This window comes from Lycium ferocissimum, chromosome 7, assembly GCF_029784015.1.
Source record: "Lycium ferocissimum isolate CSIRO_LF1 chromosome 7, AGI_CSIRO_Lferr_CH_V1, whole genome shotgun sequence".
Classification (NCBI taxonomy): Eukaryota; Viridiplantae; Streptophyta; class Magnoliopsida; order Solanales; family Solanaceae; genus Lycium; species Lycium ferocissimum.
The window spans coordinates 9,332,550-9,352,863 of NC_081348.1; the positions used below are offsets into that span (position 1 = coordinate 9,332,550).

Below are 20,314 nucleotides of genomic sequence, written 5' to 3' on the forward strand. Positions count from 1 at the left end.
GGACCTTGGAGGATATGCTAAGAGCATGTGTTACGGATTTTGGAGGTAGTTGGGATGACCAACTTACCTCTAATTGAGTTTGCATACAATAACTACCATTCCGGTATTCAAATGGCTCTTGTATGAAGCTTTATATGGAAGGAAGTACAGTCTCAATTGGATGGTTTGAAATAGGAGAATCTGACTAATAGGCCACGAGTTAATTCAATAAGCGGTAGAAAAAGTCAAGGTGATCCGAGATCGATTATTGACAGCCAAAGTCGCCAAAAATCTTATGCGGACAACCGCCGGCGAGACTTGAAATTTCAAGTTGATGACTGGGTATTTTTGAAGGTGTTGCCAATGAAAGGAGTGATGAGATTTGGTGAGAAAGGGAAATTGAGTCCTCGATATATCGGACCCTATAAGATTATCGCGAGGTGGGTCAAGTAGCTTATGAATTGGACTTGCCTTTAGAACTTGAATCGGTCATCCAGTTTTTCATGTCTTAATGCTCGCAAGTGTGTTGGAGATCCTACGAGGATTGTTCCAATAGATGATGTTCAAGTGACGAAAAGCTGTCATGAAGAAGTGCCCATTGCCATATTAGACGAGGCAAGTACGGAGACTTCGAAATAAGGAAGTAACCTCAGTTAAAGTCTTATGGCGAAATAACAACCGAGAAGAAATGACTTGGGAAGTAGAAAAGAGTATGAAATCCAAATACCCGCACATATTTCAGCCCCCGGAAGAGATCCATGATGAGACATCGAGATTATGAGGTGTATATGTTTTCTTTTTATGCATATGAGTCGTGTGTGGCCAACTTATATTGCTATTATGTGGTAGCCCTGTGAGGCAATGTTATTGTGGGCTGTTGTGACAGGATGGTAGTGTCATATTACAGGGAAAACTCTGGCGAAATTTTCGTAGAATTCCCGAGTGTTTAACATTCAAGGACGAATACTCCAAAAAGGGGGAAGAGTGTTACACCTTGGAAATTTTCCGTTAACGTACAGTGAATAGACTAACGAAGGGCACGACGTATACAATGTTTTGATAAGTAAGAAATAGCATTTGATGATCCTAATCGAAATTTTAAAGACATTTGAGGTGAGGGAAGAAGGTTGTCAAGGAAAGCAAGGGATATGTTGTGTGTCGGGTAAGATTTACGAGTGACAAGTTAATGATGGCTTAATGATGTTTTGGAGAAGAGTGATAATGTCCGTTAGATTGGTAATGAGATGTTAAACAAGTGTTAAGAAGGTTCCATAAGGATTGGAGGTCAAACGAGTCGACGAGAACAAGTTTCGGATAGCTGGGCAACATACGGTCCAACATACTGGCCGTATAAAACATACTGGCCGTATGTCTGGCCGTATGTTCTGCCTAGAATGAGGGCCTTCACTGGACCAAACATACAGTCAGTATAAAATATACGGACCATATGTTGGTCCGTATGTCCGAGTCGGGTCCAACTTTTAAGTTGATATAAGGACCCCCAACTTCATTTAATTCATTTCATTTTCACTCCACACCTCAAGAATCCTCTAGAACTCTGTCCACTCTTCATCCACAAGAACCCAAGAGAAATCTATGATCAACTTCATCAAACCAACAAAATTAAGTATATGAAACTCATTGAAGTTCATCAAAGCCAAGAAATTCCAATGGAAGTGAACTAGGGTTTTGGTGCAAGAAGGGTATTTCAACTCAAGGCTTATTCCTACACTACCTAAGGTAAATTTTATGGTATTTTCATGTTGTTTAAGGTATTGAGAGTTGAAACACTTGGATTGTAGAAGGAAATAGGAAATGGGTCATGAATGTAAGAATAGTGACATATTGAGTAGTAGTTTGGAATGAATCATGAATACCGCTATGTTGTGATTTTAAGTAGGTTATGAATGACATTTAGAACATGTGATAAGTATTATATATGAGAAAATGCAATAGTGAACTATGATCATGATTATAGAAAAGTTGAAGTGAAATTAAGAGATATGGATAATGTAGATGAATGATGATTGTTGCTTATAATATTGTGAATGTGGTTATAGATGTTTGGGAGTTGATATGTAATATGAGGAAAGTTGAATAAACAAAGGAAATACTTCCCAATTTTCTCTAGCTTTAGTAAGCACGTTTTTATAATCGTTTAGCTAATGTTAATACGAATTCTCTTGAAGGTAGAAACATGGGCATTGAAGGAGAACGAACAAGCGATAGAATAGTTAAACGAAAAAGGTATGTGAGGCTAGTCCTTTCTTTCTAAGGCATGAATCTTGTGGCATGATTTTCCCTCCTTCTCCATGAATTTCCTACATTCCGGAAACTAAGAGTCTATGTTCATAAATAGCCATATGAGATAAATATAAGAGATACATTATGAGCACGTTAATGATGATGATGAGCTTAAGTCTAAAGATTCTAGAATTCATGATATGATGTTCCTATAGAGCTAATGATGTTGTTTATTGTATACACTCACCTTATATGCTAATTCCTTCAAGGTGAGGTAGAATGCCTATGATTGTTCCATAACGGAATCGGGGGTTCACGACCTTATGTCACTCCGATAAAATATAGTTGTCTTTGAGTTTCTATGCATGCATTATGATGAGTACATGATGATGATATTACAGAGCCTATATGGCCGGGCGGACACCGCTAAGGCGGACGGCACACCGCCGTGTCTAGATGGCATGGGCAGATACCACTAGTAGGCGGCATGAGATGGTACCCCGGACGCGGGCTAATGATTATCACACCATACTTATATGGACGGGCAGCTTATATATATATGCATACATGATATGATGATGATTATGAAGTAAGCGGCGTACGCTTATTTCTTTTATGATTGACGATCGATTCTGACTTGCTTATTTGATGCTTCCTCATTTCATTGGTGTATTATTATTGTTGATGCCTTACATACTCGGTACAATGTTAATACCGACGTCCATTTCTTTGGACCTGTGTTCATGCCCACAGGTAGACAGGGAGGTGATCCAGATTCGTAGGAGCTACTAGGCGACCGAGAGCACTCCGTTGTTCGGAGGTGCCATTGATATATTCTTTTGTGTATATATGTTTTGGGCATGACGGGGTCTGTCCGTCCGTATGTCTAGTACTACAGTAGAGGCTCGTAGATACGTATGTGTGGGTAGTATGGTCTCGCGAGTTTCTCATCGTATGTATATATTATTTTGATAGCCGAAGGGAACTTATGTATATAAAGGTAAATATGTTTCAAATGAAAATAGTTTTTCTATGATTATGAGCATAAGAAATATGAATGAACGCAGGATGAGTAATAGAATGAGTGGTACTCGGTGGTCAGCCCCAGGTACCCGTCATGGCTCTAGTCGGGTTGTGACACCATCTTTAACAAGTAAGTTTAAAATATGACAACTACATCTCACATGAAAAATATTTTTTAGCGGAGGGTTTAATTCTCTTTTTAAAAGACCAATCGCCTTTGTATTATTAGAAGCATTATCTAAAGCAATACAAAGTATTTTTCTATAAATGTTAAAAAATCTCATAATAGTAGACATTGAATCCGCTAAAATTTTTCCATCGTGACGATCTTTTCCTTCATCATATAAAAAAGCTATAATTCTTTTTTGCATAACCCAATTATCATCAACCCAATGACATGTAATAGCAAAAAAATCTAACTTGTTAAGACTAAGACCCAAATCTGCAGTAAGATAAACATTACAATTTAAAGAATTAAATACATGGCGCAAATAAAATCTATATTTTTTATACAAATCTATAACATTCGCTCTACAAGTACTTCTAGGAATACCCTCAAATAATTATAACAACGTTGAATGTAAGTAACAAACCCCAAACCCGAAGGAAAGGAAAATGGTAAACAATCATAAGCTACCATTTTAGCTATTTCTACATGCTCTTTTTTCTTGTCATACATGAAATTTTTACCGGTTCGTGGGTCTATCGTCATTTAAATACCCCCACATTTGAACTCGTTTGCTCTCCCCAAACATCCATATGTTTCTTTCTCATATGACCATTTAGTGTACCCGTTCTACCATCCTTACTAGGTCCTTGCCTAAAGGCAAATACTTATTTACATATGTTACATTTAACTGTTTGGCTTTCCTTATCCTTAGTCATAAAATTTCAAATTTTAGCGGTTGGCTTACGAGTTCTAGGCGGTTTATCTTGTGTATGTGATTGTGCAGGATCTGTATCTCCTATAGGATTTTTGGGGGCTTGTGTTTCATCATCATCATCATCATCATCAATTTCATTAAAAGTGTCGGTATAATGTTGTTGTATTGCCTCATGACCTAAAAGTGAATTATTTTCACCAACATCAATACCTAAATTAGGTGTTTCTTCCACAAATGTTTCCTCATTAAGCCCACCCCTAACAATACCACTACTACGTGCATCACGTCTAAATCTCTTCGCCATTATTAAATAGAAATAATTTAAATCGCACTCAAATAAATTGCAACAAATTAAATTACTAGAATTAAATTGCGTAAATTAAATTGCGAAAAATAAAGATAGAGTTGGAACGAAGGTACCAAATTATCGGACTAATTTTCAACAAAGTGAAGGCGGTTAGAATTGCAAATCCACCAAAGCTACTTCGGATTGTTGCAAAATCACCAACTCCACCAACAATATTATAATTACAAAATTAATAATTGAAACTATAATAAGACTTTATAATATTTATTTGAGAGAAATTTAAAGTGGCTAATTATTGCAAAGTAATTATAATTGAGAGATTGAGATTTGAGAGAAAGAGAAGAGTGAATTGGTGTGGATTAAAATGAAAATGGAGAGGGATTTATATAGGGGTAGGGGATGGGTTAAAGTGTTAAAAAAAAAAGTTTGGGGGGCCAAAATATGAGTTTGGGACCGTTTGGCAACGGCCATTTTTGCAAATGGACCGTTGACGCCAGTCCAAATTAAGAAATTTCAACAGCTACAATTAATTTTTTTTTTATTCGACGGTTTTACGGTTTAACTAGAATCGGTTAAAAAATAAAACGCGATAGTTAATATACGGTTTAACTTGGGTTCGGTTTTCTTGGTCAGTTGCAGTTTGAACCAAGTTAACCCGAACCGGTTGACGGGTTTAAATTTACCCATTAAAAGGTGCGAGAAAAATATAACTCTACGTCTACGATGAAATGACTATGATTTCTCATTCTCTTTCTTCCCTCGTCAGTGAGCAAACTAAAGAGTAGAGAAAGAGGTCAAATTTGAAATATTTCTTTTTGGTTCCCATAAATAAATCAATTTAGTGATTGACAATATTGTGAATAGAATTAGGGATTGAAATTCAGTTACCTGAAAAGGTGAAGCAGCTCAAATAAATTTGTGCTGTTACTGATATACTGGAACCCCACAATGGCGGACGAAGATTTACCACCTCCAGTGAGGTTGATGAATTTTGTCTCTGAAGAACAGGTAAACCCGTAGCCCTATTTCCTTTGTCCACAAGGGTTTCAGTTATTTGCTTAAAGGTGTGTTTGTTTGTAGTTGGCAGAACTGAAGAACACTCGTGGTGCTCGGGTTGAAGACGGAACTGCTCAGAGAGATCGCCCTCTTTATGAGGTCCAACATAATTCAATAGCTCGCTTTTGCTTGTCATTTACTTTTTTGTTGCTTTGTCTGCCTCCCATTTATGTTACATGTTTTTATCACTTACCTTGCAAATGTGTGTGGATACTTGGGTAATTCGTGTTAATTCTTCAAAATACACTCAAATTTAGCAGCAAAGTGCATGTATCCGGCGGGATTCGTACACATATGGGAGCATAGCAAATACTTTAGTACTCCCTCCGTTTCGATTTGTTTGTCTGGTTTTGACTTGGCATGGAGTTTAAGAAAGTAAATAAGACTTTTGAATCTTGTGGTTTAAATTAAAGATATATAGAATGTACCAAAATGCCTTTAATTTTATGGTCTTAAACATGCCATGTGGAAAGATGAAATCAAAGAGTTGCCAAAAAAAAAAAAAAAGGGAAAGAGGCAGTCTTTTTGAAATGGATTATGAAGGAAAGGAAGGCAAACAAACTGAAACAGAGAGAGTAATTGGTATCTCCAAAGGCGGAGCTAGGATTTTAGGTTTATTTATGAGTTCTATATTCTAGAAAATGGGTTCTTCATAAATTATTTAGATATATTAAGTGGATTTTAAGACACAAATACAGGGCTGAGTTGAAACGACTGGGTTAGGCGAAGTAGTATCTTTGCCTTTGGGTATTTCATGCTTAGTTAATTGAATAGCTAAGACATATTGCTCTTAGTTTTCCTTTCACTGACTATTCTTTCCAGTTTCAGTCTTTTATGCGAAGGTAGCTCTAGGTCATGCGTTCTGCTCTCTGATAGGTATGTGCACTTAAATTTGTAAACTCTCCCGCTTAAGTTGTAAATTTCATTGAAACCACAGATCTTGAGGGAGAACAAGGACAAGAAAGATGCTGAATTTAACGAACGCTTTAAACACCGTAAGTAATTGAGGTCCTTTTTCCTTCTTGGTTTCTTGTGTAATGGCTGTGATTATTTATTTTGCTACTTGCACTATTTACTTACAATTGGTTGGAAATGTATCTCCTTAATGTTCTTGCAGGTCCACCCAAAGCCTTGGATGAGGAGGAGACCGAGTTTCTTGAGAAGCTTGATATGGTTAGATGTTGCTTGAGCTCTTTATGTTTGTTTGGGATACCACTAACAGATATCTATACATGCTGCGGCAATATTTGATGTCCTGTCCGCAATAGATAAGCTACACGTGCTTTGTCTTCCCCATGGTTTTTGTGACATTTGATAGGGAAAGTTCTATTTTTGCTTTAAGGACTTATTTAATGGACTAAGTTGAGATTTAATGTTTACATGAGCAGTGGCTATTAGTGAATAACTATCTCAATATTCAATTGCTTAAATCAGCATAAGGTTCCTTATAGTTTTCTTCAAGTGAGAAACCCTCATGTAAACAATTAATTATGCACATGATTCACTATCTAGAATTTGTTGATTGTAGTGTATATGCGGATGTTATGATGGAGGGGTGTAGTCATGCAAAAGTAGACAAAATTAGAAACAATCTCATCCGAGCCTAGTGGTGAGCTAGGTTTCTAAGAAATTACATAGACATGTCCTGAAGCGCCAAATTGGACTTGTCCTTAGTTGTGACACTATAATGATTAAATATGTTAAAAGGAGACGAGATGAATATGAAAGAACGTGGTGGGAAATTGTTGAAGACGTATGTCTCTTGGAATCCATGTGAACTTATTGAAGAAAAAAACACTATTGAAGCAAAAGGTTCTTGTAGGCGATATCAATAGTTAGGATTAAGGCTGTGTTGGTACGCATGCATAAAGTCTAGTATTTTCTTCAGCTTCTTATCTTGTTGCTTTGCATGACACTCCATTTGGTGTAGCGTTGTAAAGTTATTCAATTCTATGTGCCAAAATGATTTCGTTCTACTTGAAAAAGAAAATGATGACGGTCTTTTGTAGTACATATATGGAAATTTGGTTTTGCTTACATGAATATGTTTATTTCAATCTCTTATTTGTTTATTAGTTTAGGAAAACCATATTTAGTGTATTCTTGACAACCTTGTGTGTGATAACGCTTTGATGATGGTGAACTCCACTATTGTTATGCATTAGAAAGACCATTTCCTGAGAAGATGGTATTAGGCTATCAGTTAATTTGCATTAGAAGAAGATAAATATATAACTGTTAGATGCTCTCTAACTTGTTGATCGCTTCAATTGCTGATAACGCCCCACCACTTATCAATTGCTCAATGCATTTGGATATGTACATATATTGATGTCTGTCTGTTTCTCTGGTGTGCCCGCAAATGTAACATGGACGTAGTTATGCATGCATCATACCTTTGATAGTTTTTTCTTTAACTCGTTGATTCATTTAGTCAAGGAGAGAATATGAGAAGCAAGTGGCGGATGAAGAAGCTGAGCAGCTGCGAAGTTTTCAAGTAATTTATTGTCATTGTTCAACTCCATTGCCTGGAAGTTTGCTCTAGGGCTACGAAGAACGCTAATCTATTCTTGGTTTTTTTAGGCTGCTGTTGCTGCAAAGTCTACCATTGTACAGGAAATCAAGGAGATGCCTCCAGTTCCTAAAGTCCAGGTAGTCTCTATAGGCTATAGCTGATTATGCCTTGAGAAAAGCACTGAATTCTTTTATTTCTCAAAAAAAAAAAAAAAAAAAAAAAAAAAAATAAACCACTGAATTCCCTATGCTCAAGGCTTATAGTTTCTTAGCCACTGCTTTATCAGCATCACATCTAATTTTGGAAATTCTCTGCCTTCACTTCTGCTCTGTGGCCTTAGTTATATGAGAAAGTAATAAATGGTCAAATGACGTTACATTAATTAGACACTATTGTTGGCCTTTTATCTAATTTATCAGCAATTTACTTCTTTTTTCTGATTTCATACACGTCTCTCTAAAATGAGATACCAATGGTCTTCATAAATGTTGTTGCCAAGTCATGGGGTCGAGCCATGGAAACAGCCTCTTGCAGAAATGCAGGGTAAAGCTGCGTACAATAGACCCTGGTGGTCGTGCCCTTCCCCGAAGCTGGCGCATAGCGGAGCTTAGTGCACTGGGCTGCCCTTTTTTTAAATGACAAAGCTAGGTTCATCCTAGAGCCGGTCGGGGGGGGGGGGGGGGGGTACACTTGGCCGGTGCCTTAGTACATGTTTCTTATCCTCCATCAGTTCTATAGAGCATCACTAGATGTAGTTGGCATTTGGCAAGGTTATATATCAATTGTTAAGAAAGATTAAGAAAAAAAAAAATGGAAATTCGGAATACCCTTTGTTACTGGGCAGCATGGTCTTCAAAATATCTTTTGGCAATTACTGGTCAACAAAGATTAAGAATACCTTAATAATGAGTATGCTGATTCTGAAAAAGTTTCTACCATTAAAGAATTGGAAGATATTGCTATCGCTGCAGAGATTAGTAGGAGACAAATGTCCAGATGTTTATGGGTAGAACAAGATAGGAATACAATTTTTTATCGTAGACATTCAAATGCACATAAGAGATTCAATAGTATTAATAAAATGATGATAGAGGTCGAGGCGATGAAGGATGAAAAGCTCATTAAAGATCACATAGTGAGCTTTTATGAGAAACTGTTTTTAGAATCTAAACGGAGACCATTGTGGGTGGAAGAGGGAAAAGAGATTCAATAGTATTAATAAAATGATGATAGAGGTCGAGGCGATGAAGGATGAAAAACTCATTAAAGATCACATAGTGAGCTTTTATGAGAAACTGTTTTTAGAATCTAAACGGAGACCATTGTGGGTGGAAGAGGGAATTGAAAGATTAATCGATGAGGAAAAAGAATGGATCCAGAGACCATTTTCTGTGGAGGAGGTGGAAAATGCTGTTAAGTAATTCAGGGGTGTCAAGGCACCTAGGCTATGGCTTTAACATGTTCTTTTTCCAGAAATATTGGAATATACTCAAGGACATCTGTGGAGAGCAGTTAACTGGTTTTACCTGTAGGCCACTTTCACTAGAAGCCTCAATTCAACTTTCATTGCTTTAGTAAGAAGAAAGGGGTAGGGGAGGTTAAGGACTTCAGGCCAATTAGCTTACTGGGCACTGTCTATAAAGTATTTGCAAAGTTCATGGCTGAAAGGCTAAAGAAGGTGACGGAAGTTGCTATTAGATAACCAAATGCTTTTGTTAAAAGCTGGCCTAGACAGCACGGTTATTAATTTTTTTTACTGAAAGCAGCAAGTGGATTTAGATTTGGCTCCCTTCTGTGACAGGTCCCAGTCTCAGCTTCTTACTCATGTTGCATGTCTGCTTATGTCTTCCTTCATATTCTCGTATCTGTAATCCTGCATCTATTTCTCACTTCTCAGTTTACATTTTACGTGCTGAAAGCTCTTTTCTCGGCTTAATTCTGTTTAGTATTGATTGAAGCTTTGTAAAGCTGATAGCTTTTGCAAACCGGAATATGTGCTCTACTAAAGAAGCTTTGCCTTTAAACTCCTAAAGTTTAATTTCCAATCTTAGATGAATGGTTATCCAAAAAAAAATAAAAAAAATCCAATTTTAGTTGAATGGTAAGTTTTGTTGCATATATTCTGTATTTCACGTGTTCCTTTGGACATAGGGTTCCTATCTTATACAATAATAAATGGACTTCTCGTTCATTCTACTCTGTCTAATCGTGCCATTCTACAAGGGGAAGGGGAGTACTTGTTAAATGACCATTTTAGGATTATAATTTGCAATGAGTTTTGTGTGGTGTGTATCACAATCATTAAGATATAATATTTGTCAAGCCGTAACGCATATCAGTACCGTTAAGAAACAATATTTGGCAAGATGTAACACATTGCATTTTTTGTTGATGCAGGAGCAGACATTAATTGGGAGGAAGAATCCTCCAGCTAATCCATTGGGAATGATTGTCAAAGTCAAGCCACAAGCAAAGAAAGCTAAGATGGATGTGGTAACTTCCGATACTTCTTTGACAGCTACAAAAACATCCAATGATGATGAGAAACAGCCTTCATCAGATGTTGATACCGTATCCAAATCTGGAACAGAAGAATCCCAAAGATTGGTGAAAGGACCTATAGCCAATGTTGACAACCATGAACCAGTTACCCTAGGTAGTTTAGTTTCCTATAGTGATGAAAGTGATGATGATTGACTGTGGCATGTTGATATATCAATGAGAATTTGCCTTGGTTTAACTACGTGCAGACAGGAGCTAAAACCAAACAAACTCACTGTCACATCCTTTTTTCACGTGTTCTACCATATAGATCCGAATGTTCACTAGCTCTTTTCTTCAAGTACGTACAATATTAAATTTCTGTTAAAGATACCCATGATTTTTGTAGTATGGTTTAAACAGTGTAGTCATCGTGGGGTAGGTTTTTGCTTTTTTGGAGTAGGATGAAGCCACTGAGGATTTTGTACACTTCTTAGAACATATAACAATTGAAGTACCGTTGTTATCAAGAAATTTGGGTTGTCGTGATTGTACTGCTATAGGAAATAAATAATTATGCCTGTTTGGCTAAGCTTTTAAAATCAGCTTATTTTGAAAAGTACTTTTATCAAAAGTGCTTTTAAAAAAAAGTACTTTAAGTGAAAAACAGTTTGTGTTTGGCCAATTAATTTTAAAAGTACTTTTGAGCAGTAATTAGTGTTTGATCAAGCTTTCAATAAGTGCTTCTAAATGTACTTTTTCTCAAAAGCTTTTTGGGCAATTTTTTTTTTTTTTAGCTTCTGAAAAATGCATCTGCGAGAAGCACTTATTTTCTCTCAAAAGTTTGGCTAAACGCCTCACTTTATTTAAAATAAGCACTTATTAAAAAAAATAAGCATTTTTGGGAAAATAGGCTATACACAGCCTGTCACCGGCCACGTACGTAGTTGCTCTGTCCTACTTTTCTTGGGGACAAAATCTGAATCTGCTTCGCTTATGTTTGTATGCCAACTATACTTTAATAGTTTTATATAGCAGTGAAGTTTATATATATATATATTACTATTATATATAAGAGGGAATGTGAGGACTTTTGTAGTCCTCACAATAATTTCCCAAAATTTTAAAAACTTTTTCATTAATTACTTTTATGTCTAATTTTATTTATTTAAGTCAATTTTTTTGTTTTTTGTTTTTAAAGTCTACTTTTCAAAAGCTAAAAATTTGTAGTCCTGAAATTTCATAATAATTTTCAAATTTTTTTAAAACTTTTTAATTAATTACTTTTAGGTCCTAATCTTATTTATTTATGTCAATTTTTTTGTTTTTGTTTTTAAAGTCTACTTTTCAAAAGCTATCGAACCTCCTACCTCATGTTTCACGTTCTTGATTTTTCGATTGGTCTCGATATCCGCATTTGACTTCAATTAAATAAACCGCTTTATTCGGGGAGCGCTTCCTCCAAAGATTTTTTTCCATAGGAACCCCTAATATAAGACACAGTTAAATTATGTATTTGTCTTAAAAGTTCATTAACTATGTATAGATTATTTATTTAGAATTAAATAACTTCAGAAAATTAGGATACATAAGTTATAATGTCTCTGTTCCAAATTTGATTTGAATTAAATAATTTCATCAAAATGGAAGTTAAAATATTAAAGGGTGGAATGAAAATTTTCTTTTATATAATCTGGGACTTCAATGGGTATATGATTGTTGTTGTTGTATGCTTGTATAACACAAATTATATTTCTTTAGTTAAAATATACTTTTATATATATAGCACATAACTAGATATATATATATATATATATATATATATATATAGCAAAACAATTGCTAGTATTCATATCTTTTGTCCGCACAATAGTTTGATCAATTAGTACTCCGTTTATTGAGTTACGTTTCTCCAACAAGTGGTGTGATATTTACCTTGTTTATACATGTCAAGCATCCCGTAAGTGGATACATAAAGATTTCAGTCATAATCTGGATACAATTGTGAAAGTGAATCACAAGGCACACAACACCAATTAATATAACTATCACGTTATTTTTTCACACAGGCATGTACACACAAATTAATTAATACGCGCCTTTGATAGCAGGAAACATTAATTAATTAGAGCATCGTCACGATCCTCTGTTCATCATATTAAGAAATATCGGAAGATGTTGGCTGTGGACGCACCAAGTCATGAGCCTAATGCCATTTTTGGGTAAAGGCTGTCTGCTAACAATTCCAACAGGTATAACAGCAGAACCTTGTACTGGTATCACATGCACAGGTTTGCCCCATCCATAATCAACCTCGTTAAAACCTAGTCTTCCCCACTCTGAAATAAACAATGTGTCATAACCCACTCCAGGCCCTGGCGCAAATGGATCATTTAATTGATCATCATTCATAGATTTGTTAGTCTTGTTATTGATCCATCGTGAAAATTCCTCTGGTAGCTTAGCCTTGGCATCTTTGATCAGCTTCACCACCTCAGCAAGAGATGCTTGCGCCACAATTTTATTCGAAGCCGTCACGGTCACTGGGAAGAAACAGTTCCCGTAGAACCCATCTGGTAGCGGAACCAGTTGCCGACAATTAGCAAAAAACACCAGTTTCACTTCATCACCACCTGCATCAGTGGCAAACTTTGTCAAAATATATACTTAAAAGAACTGAAATTAGTTTCGAGATTTGTCGTTTATCTGTCGCTGCTACTAAATGATAGGAATTAGGATGGACAAATTATGTAGCTAAACAACATAATCCGCCGTGTATTATCACATAACAGCAAATTAACGACGGATTAGGGATGGAGTTCGTAGCTAATTCCATTTTTGTTTGTATTAGCTCTTAGTTATCATTTTTTTGTAATCCATCGCTAAATCTTAAAATTTTGTTGTTTAGCTACAAAATTTGTCTCTCGCTAATTATACATACATAATTTAATCTATATACACACAATATAATATGGAGCGAAGGATGGTCAGTTAACCACCCCTGACCGCCTTTCGCCGGTTATAGCTTCGGCCCTGACCTGCATTATCTGCAGTAATGAAGCTTGTATTCGACGAGGAGATGGATGGATTCTTCTTGTCGTTTGTAAGATTTAAAATTGCTCGGGTTCGTTGCCTCCACAAAGTAGCAGCTATAATTTCAAAAGAGGAGCAAAATACATTTTGGTCCATTGTTAACTCTTGCATCACTTGGTGTTTGAGCGGATTGATCTCATCCATGGGAATGTCGAAACTAGCATGCTCCAGCCGCTTATCTGGAACTGGAATAGTGAGCGGTGGTGGTGACATTGATGAGTTGTCTTTGTTCTCATGATCTGCAAATTTTTGTGCTGATGGAGAAGGAAGAAGATACTCTCTGCACCACTCTGGCGCAACGCTCAGTTTCTCGACACCCCTGGCAAACTCACCCACTGCTGTCAGAAATTGTGCTGCGCCCAGTCCGTCACATATACTATGGCAGAAAGTAAGTACCATAACATATCCACCGCACTTAAATTCAGTTACCTGCATATCATGATGATAATCATATCCAGCATTCATATCGTTTACTATTTTACCACCTGGTTACCTGGTTCTCTAAACAGAACTACGGAGGGATTCATAATTTAAAGTTTTTGGGTTCGTATGACAAGCTCAAGTAGTCTATTATTTAATTGGTCACTCAACTATCACAAATTACCTAGTAAAGTAATGTCTCTTTTGTCGGAAACAAGAAAATCACTTAACTATGACTATGAAGGTCACTCAACCGGCCAAATACCTATTTTACCCTCTAAATTATCAACCTTTTTCTTCATTTTTTTACTTTTTAATATTATCATTTTTCCTAATATTATGAGGACTTTTTCTCTTTGTAATCTATTATGATCTTACCTATAGAACAAATATATCTTATTTATAAAGTAAAAAGGTGAAAAATAAATTTTAATTAATGACTTAATTGAACAATTTTTAGAACCAGAACATGAAAAGAGGAAGATATATGGCCTTGTTTTCAGAGCAAATGATCTACAATCCCTCACAAGAATAGACACACCTCCATATATTTTACTGCAAGTGTGAATAATTTAGAATTATAAAATTTTCAATATGTTTTTTCTTTGACCTTCAATTATGATGGTTTATACACTTCCTTTCATGGTAGGCACCACACACTGTGTAAATGTCCATCTACACTACTAATTGCATAATGTTTTGCGAGAAGTCACCAATAATTAAAAGCATTAAAAGCATGGTAAAACGTACCAACCCTGAAACCTACCTGCTTCCAAGACGTACTCTCTAGAAGGTATAGAGCCCCTTTGGATTGATTTATAAGTTGGTCAAATTAGCTTGCAAGTAATTTTTTAACTTATTTGGGTGTTTGATAACATAGAAAATAGCTTAGATTAAATTAAGTGCTTAAAATAAGTCAAAACCGAGAAGTTGCTCATCCTCATTTTTTTTTTTGTTGCTTAAAAACCATTTTGGTTTGACCAACAACTTTACCTTTTTATCCCTTATATTTTCTGTTAATTCCTACTACCCTTACTTCTAAAAACCCTTTTTTATAAAATAATTTTCAGCACTTATGTTTAAAAATTACTTTTTTTCAGCTAACCCAAACGGGCTTATATTATATCCGCAAGAATGCTTACAGCTTTATTAAAAGGGTATCTTGCAAAGTAGTTGGAACTTTTTGCTAAAATATATTGGCAAGCATGGTCATATTAAATGTTACTTCATCGACATAGACGTTTTCGCTACAAAGATGTTTAGGGTTTGTTTGGAGAGCCACTCGGGTAATTGGAATTGGGGTAATTAAGTGTAATTTCATAATTTAACCTGTTTGTCTGACCAAGTAATTACTTGATAATGTGAGAATTGAGTGTAATTGAGAGTATGTAATTACACTCTCCAATTCTCAAGGGGGAGTTGAGAATTGGGTGTAATTACACCCTATAATTATAGGATTACTTTTTAGTTTCTTTCTTTTTTGTTTTTATTTTAATTCTTTTCTTTTCTTTTCTAATTTAATTTTATTTCTATTATTTTTATTTCTGTTTTATTTTTACTTTTAAGTTATTTTTTGTTTTAATTTTTTTTTTATTATATATCTCATTTCTTTACTTCTTTATTTCCCGTAATTGCTTGTATATTTGTTAAATTTTATTTAATTCATTTAGCATAACTGTGATATTATTCTAATTTTTGAAACTACCACTCTTAATATTAGAAAGAATGAGTCATTAACAAACTTGAATTATATTTACTTAAGTTACGTTGGAACTTATGTAATGTTGGAATTTGACATAAGAGTGTTATGTTAAACTTTTTTATTTTATTTTGAATTTAGGTTAGATTTTCAATTTTAATTTATTTGCTTTAGTACTATTGACTTATTATTTCACATTGCATGTTGTTTATTTTTCACTTACAGTTGATAGATTTTCTTTTGTCAAACATTTGAATAATATTATGACATTATATTTATAAATATTAATTTTTTTTGTCAAACATCCAATCCATGATGTTTCACATAAAAAGGTCTGCTTTTAATTTTAATTAATTAAAATTGTAATATTATTAATTTGAAAAATATATATCAATTACTTTTTACAACATTAGTTACAAATATATGAATATTAATATATTTCAAGAAATAAAGTGTTGTTAAATACCAAATTTAATATCATTTATAAAGGCACATATTATTTAAATATTAATTTTTAAGTTTTGATAATTAAATTTTATTTTTATATTAAACTAACTGTATAATTACACTTGTGCAATCAAATAGTACGCTTGTAATTACACTATAATTACGTTATGAAAAACAAACAGTCGTTGTGATTACAATACTGTGTAATTACCACCCTAGTAATTACACCAATTCCAATTACCAGGTGGCTTTCCAAACAGACCCTAGATATTCTTTCATTTTCCGATTTGCGGTATTTAGATTTGAATTTTAAGTTATTTCCTAAAAAAAGTGCGATTTCTAAAAGTTTGATATCATTGTACAAATGCAAAGTACCCAAAAATTAGTTAAAGTATTAAACAACAGCAGGTTGATATATACTCCTTTTGTCTTAATTTGTGTGGTGTTTTTTGAATTTGAGAGTCAAACTTTTTCAACTTGACTGTGAATTCGGACATACTTTGAATTTTTTGAGATAAAATTTATATGTTTAAAAACTACATAAAAGATACTATAAGTCACAATAATTGATAATCTGAAATATTAAAAGACACGAAAAATCGCAGTTAAAGAAAAACTCTGTGGTTCTCGAAATTCGCATCATGCAAACATAGATTGGGATGAGTATATCATCTATGGTAGTTGTTTACCTGCACAAGCACCAATGGGTCCGTGAAAGAGTCATAACCAACAGGAGGTGGAGTGGAAGAATGAAACTGAGGTAAAAGTTTATCAAAAGTACTGTCATCCAAAGCCGAAGCTTCATCAAAGTAGTCGACATCATGGAGAGTACAATCAGCTGAAGCCTCCACAAACCAAATTCCCTGAGCTGAACAATCAATCTGAAGCAGCTGGTTATTGTGCGGTGAGATTTTTAGACGGCCTGCAAGTGGGTAATAGGGAACCAAAGCTTTTGAAAATGCGTCTCGAATAACAGTAGTGTCTCCTCCTTTAAATACATGCAGTGTACGAGCATTGCATCGAAGGACAGCTAAACTGTCTATGACTGACAGATCTTGTCCTGATGGTGTTATGAAACTGCCTCCTTCTCCCTTTCTAGTCACCAAAAAGTCCATGACAAAGAATTGAGAGAAATCCTGAAATTAACAAAATGAGCAATCTTAAGTCAAATCCTGTTTCTCGAGAACAAATGAAAGTTCGGAAAAATAAAAGACACTAGCCGCACTTAAAAGCTGAGTATTGAGTATTGTACCGTTAAGTTCTAACAGGCCAACTCTAACCAAATTCTGTTTTCCTAGAACAAACAAAGATTCAGACGGAAAAAAAAAGGATAACGCTTCGACTAACAAAGAGAACTTATATCTAAGATGGAGCCTCACCTCAATTCGGTAGCAAACGGTACTATATTCTGCTATATTTTTATTGATTCTAACATATATATGTATAACAGTGTAGTTGCAGATTTATAGTGGTCTCAAGACCCACTATATAGCCGGTTGAAGTAATCCAGAAGTTTGCTTGACTTGTACGTCCGTGAAACTGACAACTTGGCTTGACATTGGGGAGTAAGGCACTAATAAATTAAGCTTCTCTCATTTATTTACAGGTATTTTCTTTCAGAGTTAGGTGACAGTATATATTATACACGTAACTTAGCTTTACGAATAGAAGACCACAAACATACACCAAAAATATATATACCGTCTATTTTCCTGAATATTCATATTACCATACCCGACACCAACAGAACAAATCGTTTTTTCTTTTGTTTATCATTTCATTTTTTCTTGTTTTTTAAAATGGTAAATGGTGGTGTTTAAATCATTACTCTCCATTTGTTTTTGGTACAAAAAACATTATTCTCCATGTCACAACTAATTGATTCAATTGTTTCATTTCATAACTTGAGAATCAAGCCTTTCTTTTATTCTAGTGAATAAATTATTTAAGTTCGCTCCGGATGGCTCAAATTCATGAATCTGTATTGATTTATATAATGTGGACGAAATTATTGGTTAATCACATGCATAAGGGACAAAAATCACCCTTGGGATCGACTTGCGTTTATTTATGTAATCCTTCTTAGTTACCAGACCTAAATTCGTCCATGACACATATCATTTCAAATTTATTCTACGTTTTGGAACGTATTTTCGGTTTAAAATTTACTTTTTTGCCTGATTATCACATAATGGAATTTAGAATCCTTTCATCTATGAGGAGCTAATGAGTTTCGACCTGGCCTTAGGCCTCTGAGAAATTAAGTTGAGAATAGAGCTTGCTATATTTCCAGCCATAGACATATACGCTTGCTTATCTAGGATTAAGAGCTCTTCACTAATATAATATCATATTCGACACTTTCTTGAAGAAAGCCGTACTCCCATCAGCTTTCAATTAATTAAAGAAGTTAAGGCTAGAGACATCAACTATCAGCTATTATATAAGCCTTTGTGAAAGCTCCTCCGCCATATGTTTGATCTCTTTTAAGCGTTCCTCTTCATCAATAATTATGATTGCTCCTGACCTATACCCAAACGACACAAAAATGGAAATCTACCTATTGGTGTGCTACTGGCCAGAGCAACCGACCTAATTGTCCCAATTCCGTTGTCTTGATCACTAAGAACAGATCCACAATCTCTTATGTAATGAACATGAAATTGCTATAGAGTATTCCTTTGCCTAGCTGCTCAATTGCTAGAACTTCCAACACTAAGGTGGGGTGTGGCAAGGCAAACAACTCCACTTTTCGGATAAGAGTGTCTGCCTGAGCTATCCTAAAGTAGAAATTACAATTTATTTGTGCCGCATTCAATTTGTCAGATTACTCAATACTCCTTCGGTTCAAAATAAGTATCCACTTAACCTTTAGCACTTTTCTTAAGAAAAAACTAACTACTTAAAAAAAAAAAATTACTAAACTACATATAATTAAAATTTACGTAACGATTAACTTGACACGTTGAAACCTTGTCACTTAGCACTTTATAAGAACAAATATGGAAAATTAAAGTTACTTCCTTCTTGATCATGTAAGTAAACACTTATTTTAAAGCAAAATAAAAATACTAAATTTACACGTGTTATGAAGTGAGAGTACCAATTATTTTCAAAAAAATTGCGAAGCTTTTGACAAACTTGGAGTAAGATTGTCATAATTGTCTACTGCCCATCCCGATACTTTCTCTTGTGATAATTCTGCCCAGCCTCTTTCTTAACCAATGTGTAGCATACCTAAGACTTGACAAAAACAAATTGGTCAAAGTTGCTGAAATGCATCAATCCACTTTTCTCAAAAAAATTCCTGTTTTTGTGTGACATTATAACAATTGGGATATGTTAGGACTGGCAATAAAATCAGCTAATAAAACCTCAATTAAAAAATTGTTGAATTGAAGCCGGCCTAATGGTAACATCAGGCACGACAGAAATTGCTCGAGAAGTTTCTTACTGCGGAAAAGGGTCAAATATACCCATGTATTATTGGAAAAGGGCAAAAAAAATGTCCCTCAGTCCAAATATAGCCCTATTATTATATTATTGATTCAAATATATTCTTCCTCCGTTAAGTTTGTCCAATGCGGACATTCAGTCCTACGTGACACTAATATTTGATGAGGTGAATAGACGTGACACACGCCACCTCACCGCTCATAACCCATTTTACCCCTCCCTCTACTCTTCCACCCCTAAAATTTTCTTCCTTCCCCCACCATTACCTTCACCATCATCGCCATCATGATCATCTCTTGGGAATAAGGTCCCATAGAAATCAATGGATAGGAGGAACAAAAAATAAAAATAAAAAAATCGTAAGGAACCAAAGAAGATTGCCGCGATCAAAGTAAGTAATTTTTCTGGATCTAGCGAAACTATGTCAAAGTATAAACAAGTTTATTACTAAAATTTCTATCCAGGCAAATAACAAGCTTTCCATTGCATTAAGAAACAACATCAAAATATTTTTCGGGTGAAACAAATGGTATAATTCCACCATAAGAGGAAACAGAAACAGCAAATTAAAATCGGGAACCATGATTTTGCTTCACGATAAAGCTGACTGATCCAAAGTCCACGGGTAATAGGATGATCGCCGGGATAGTGATTAGATGGAGCAAAGAGTAGAGAGGTAGCACTAAATTCTACTTTATCTCATTGTGCGA

At 34.9% G+C, this 20,314-nt stretch overlaps 2 protein-coding genes across 3 annotated transcripts; one reads left to right on the top strand and one right to left on the bottom strand.

Annotated features, from left to right (window-relative positions):
- The first annotated feature begins 5,118 nt into the window (after nt 1-5,118).
- Nucleotides 5,119-11,038, top strand: LOC132063287 (uncharacterized). Its single transcript, XM_059455765.1, has 7 exons — nt 5,119-5,445; nt 5,518-5,592; nt 6,431-6,488; nt 6,611-6,666; nt 7,928-7,990; nt 8,077-8,145; nt 10,406-11,038. The coding sequence occupies exons 1-7, from the start codon at nt 5,386-5,388 to the stop codon at nt 10,703-10,705; spliced, it is 681 nt and encodes a 226-aa protein (XP_059311748.1). The 5' UTR covers nt 5,119-5,385; the 3' UTR covers nt 10,706-11,038.
- Nucleotides 11,039-12,525: 1,487 nt separating this feature from the next.
- Nucleotides 12,526-17,616, bottom strand: LOC132063288 (acyl transferase 4). 2 transcript variants are annotated; one of them, XM_059455766.1, is made up of 4 exons: nt 17,528-17,616; nt 16,838-17,284; nt 13,528-14,011; nt 12,526-13,122 (listed from the first exon to the last, which is right to left on the bottom strand). In XM_059455766.1, the coding sequence occupies exons 2-4, from the start codon at nt 17,261-17,263 to the stop codon at nt 12,626-12,628; spliced, it is 1,407 nt and encodes a 468-aa protein (XP_059311749.1). In that variant the 5' UTR covers nt 17,264-17,284; nt 17,528-17,616; the 3' UTR covers nt 12,526-12,625. The 2 variants fall into 2 exon arrangements, with proteins under 2 accessions (XP_059311749.1, XP_059311750.1); XM_059455767.1 differs by lacking the exon at nt 17,528-17,616 and having other exon boundaries at nt 16,838-17,428.
- Between the last annotated feature and the right edge of the window lie 2,698 nt (nt 17,617-20,314).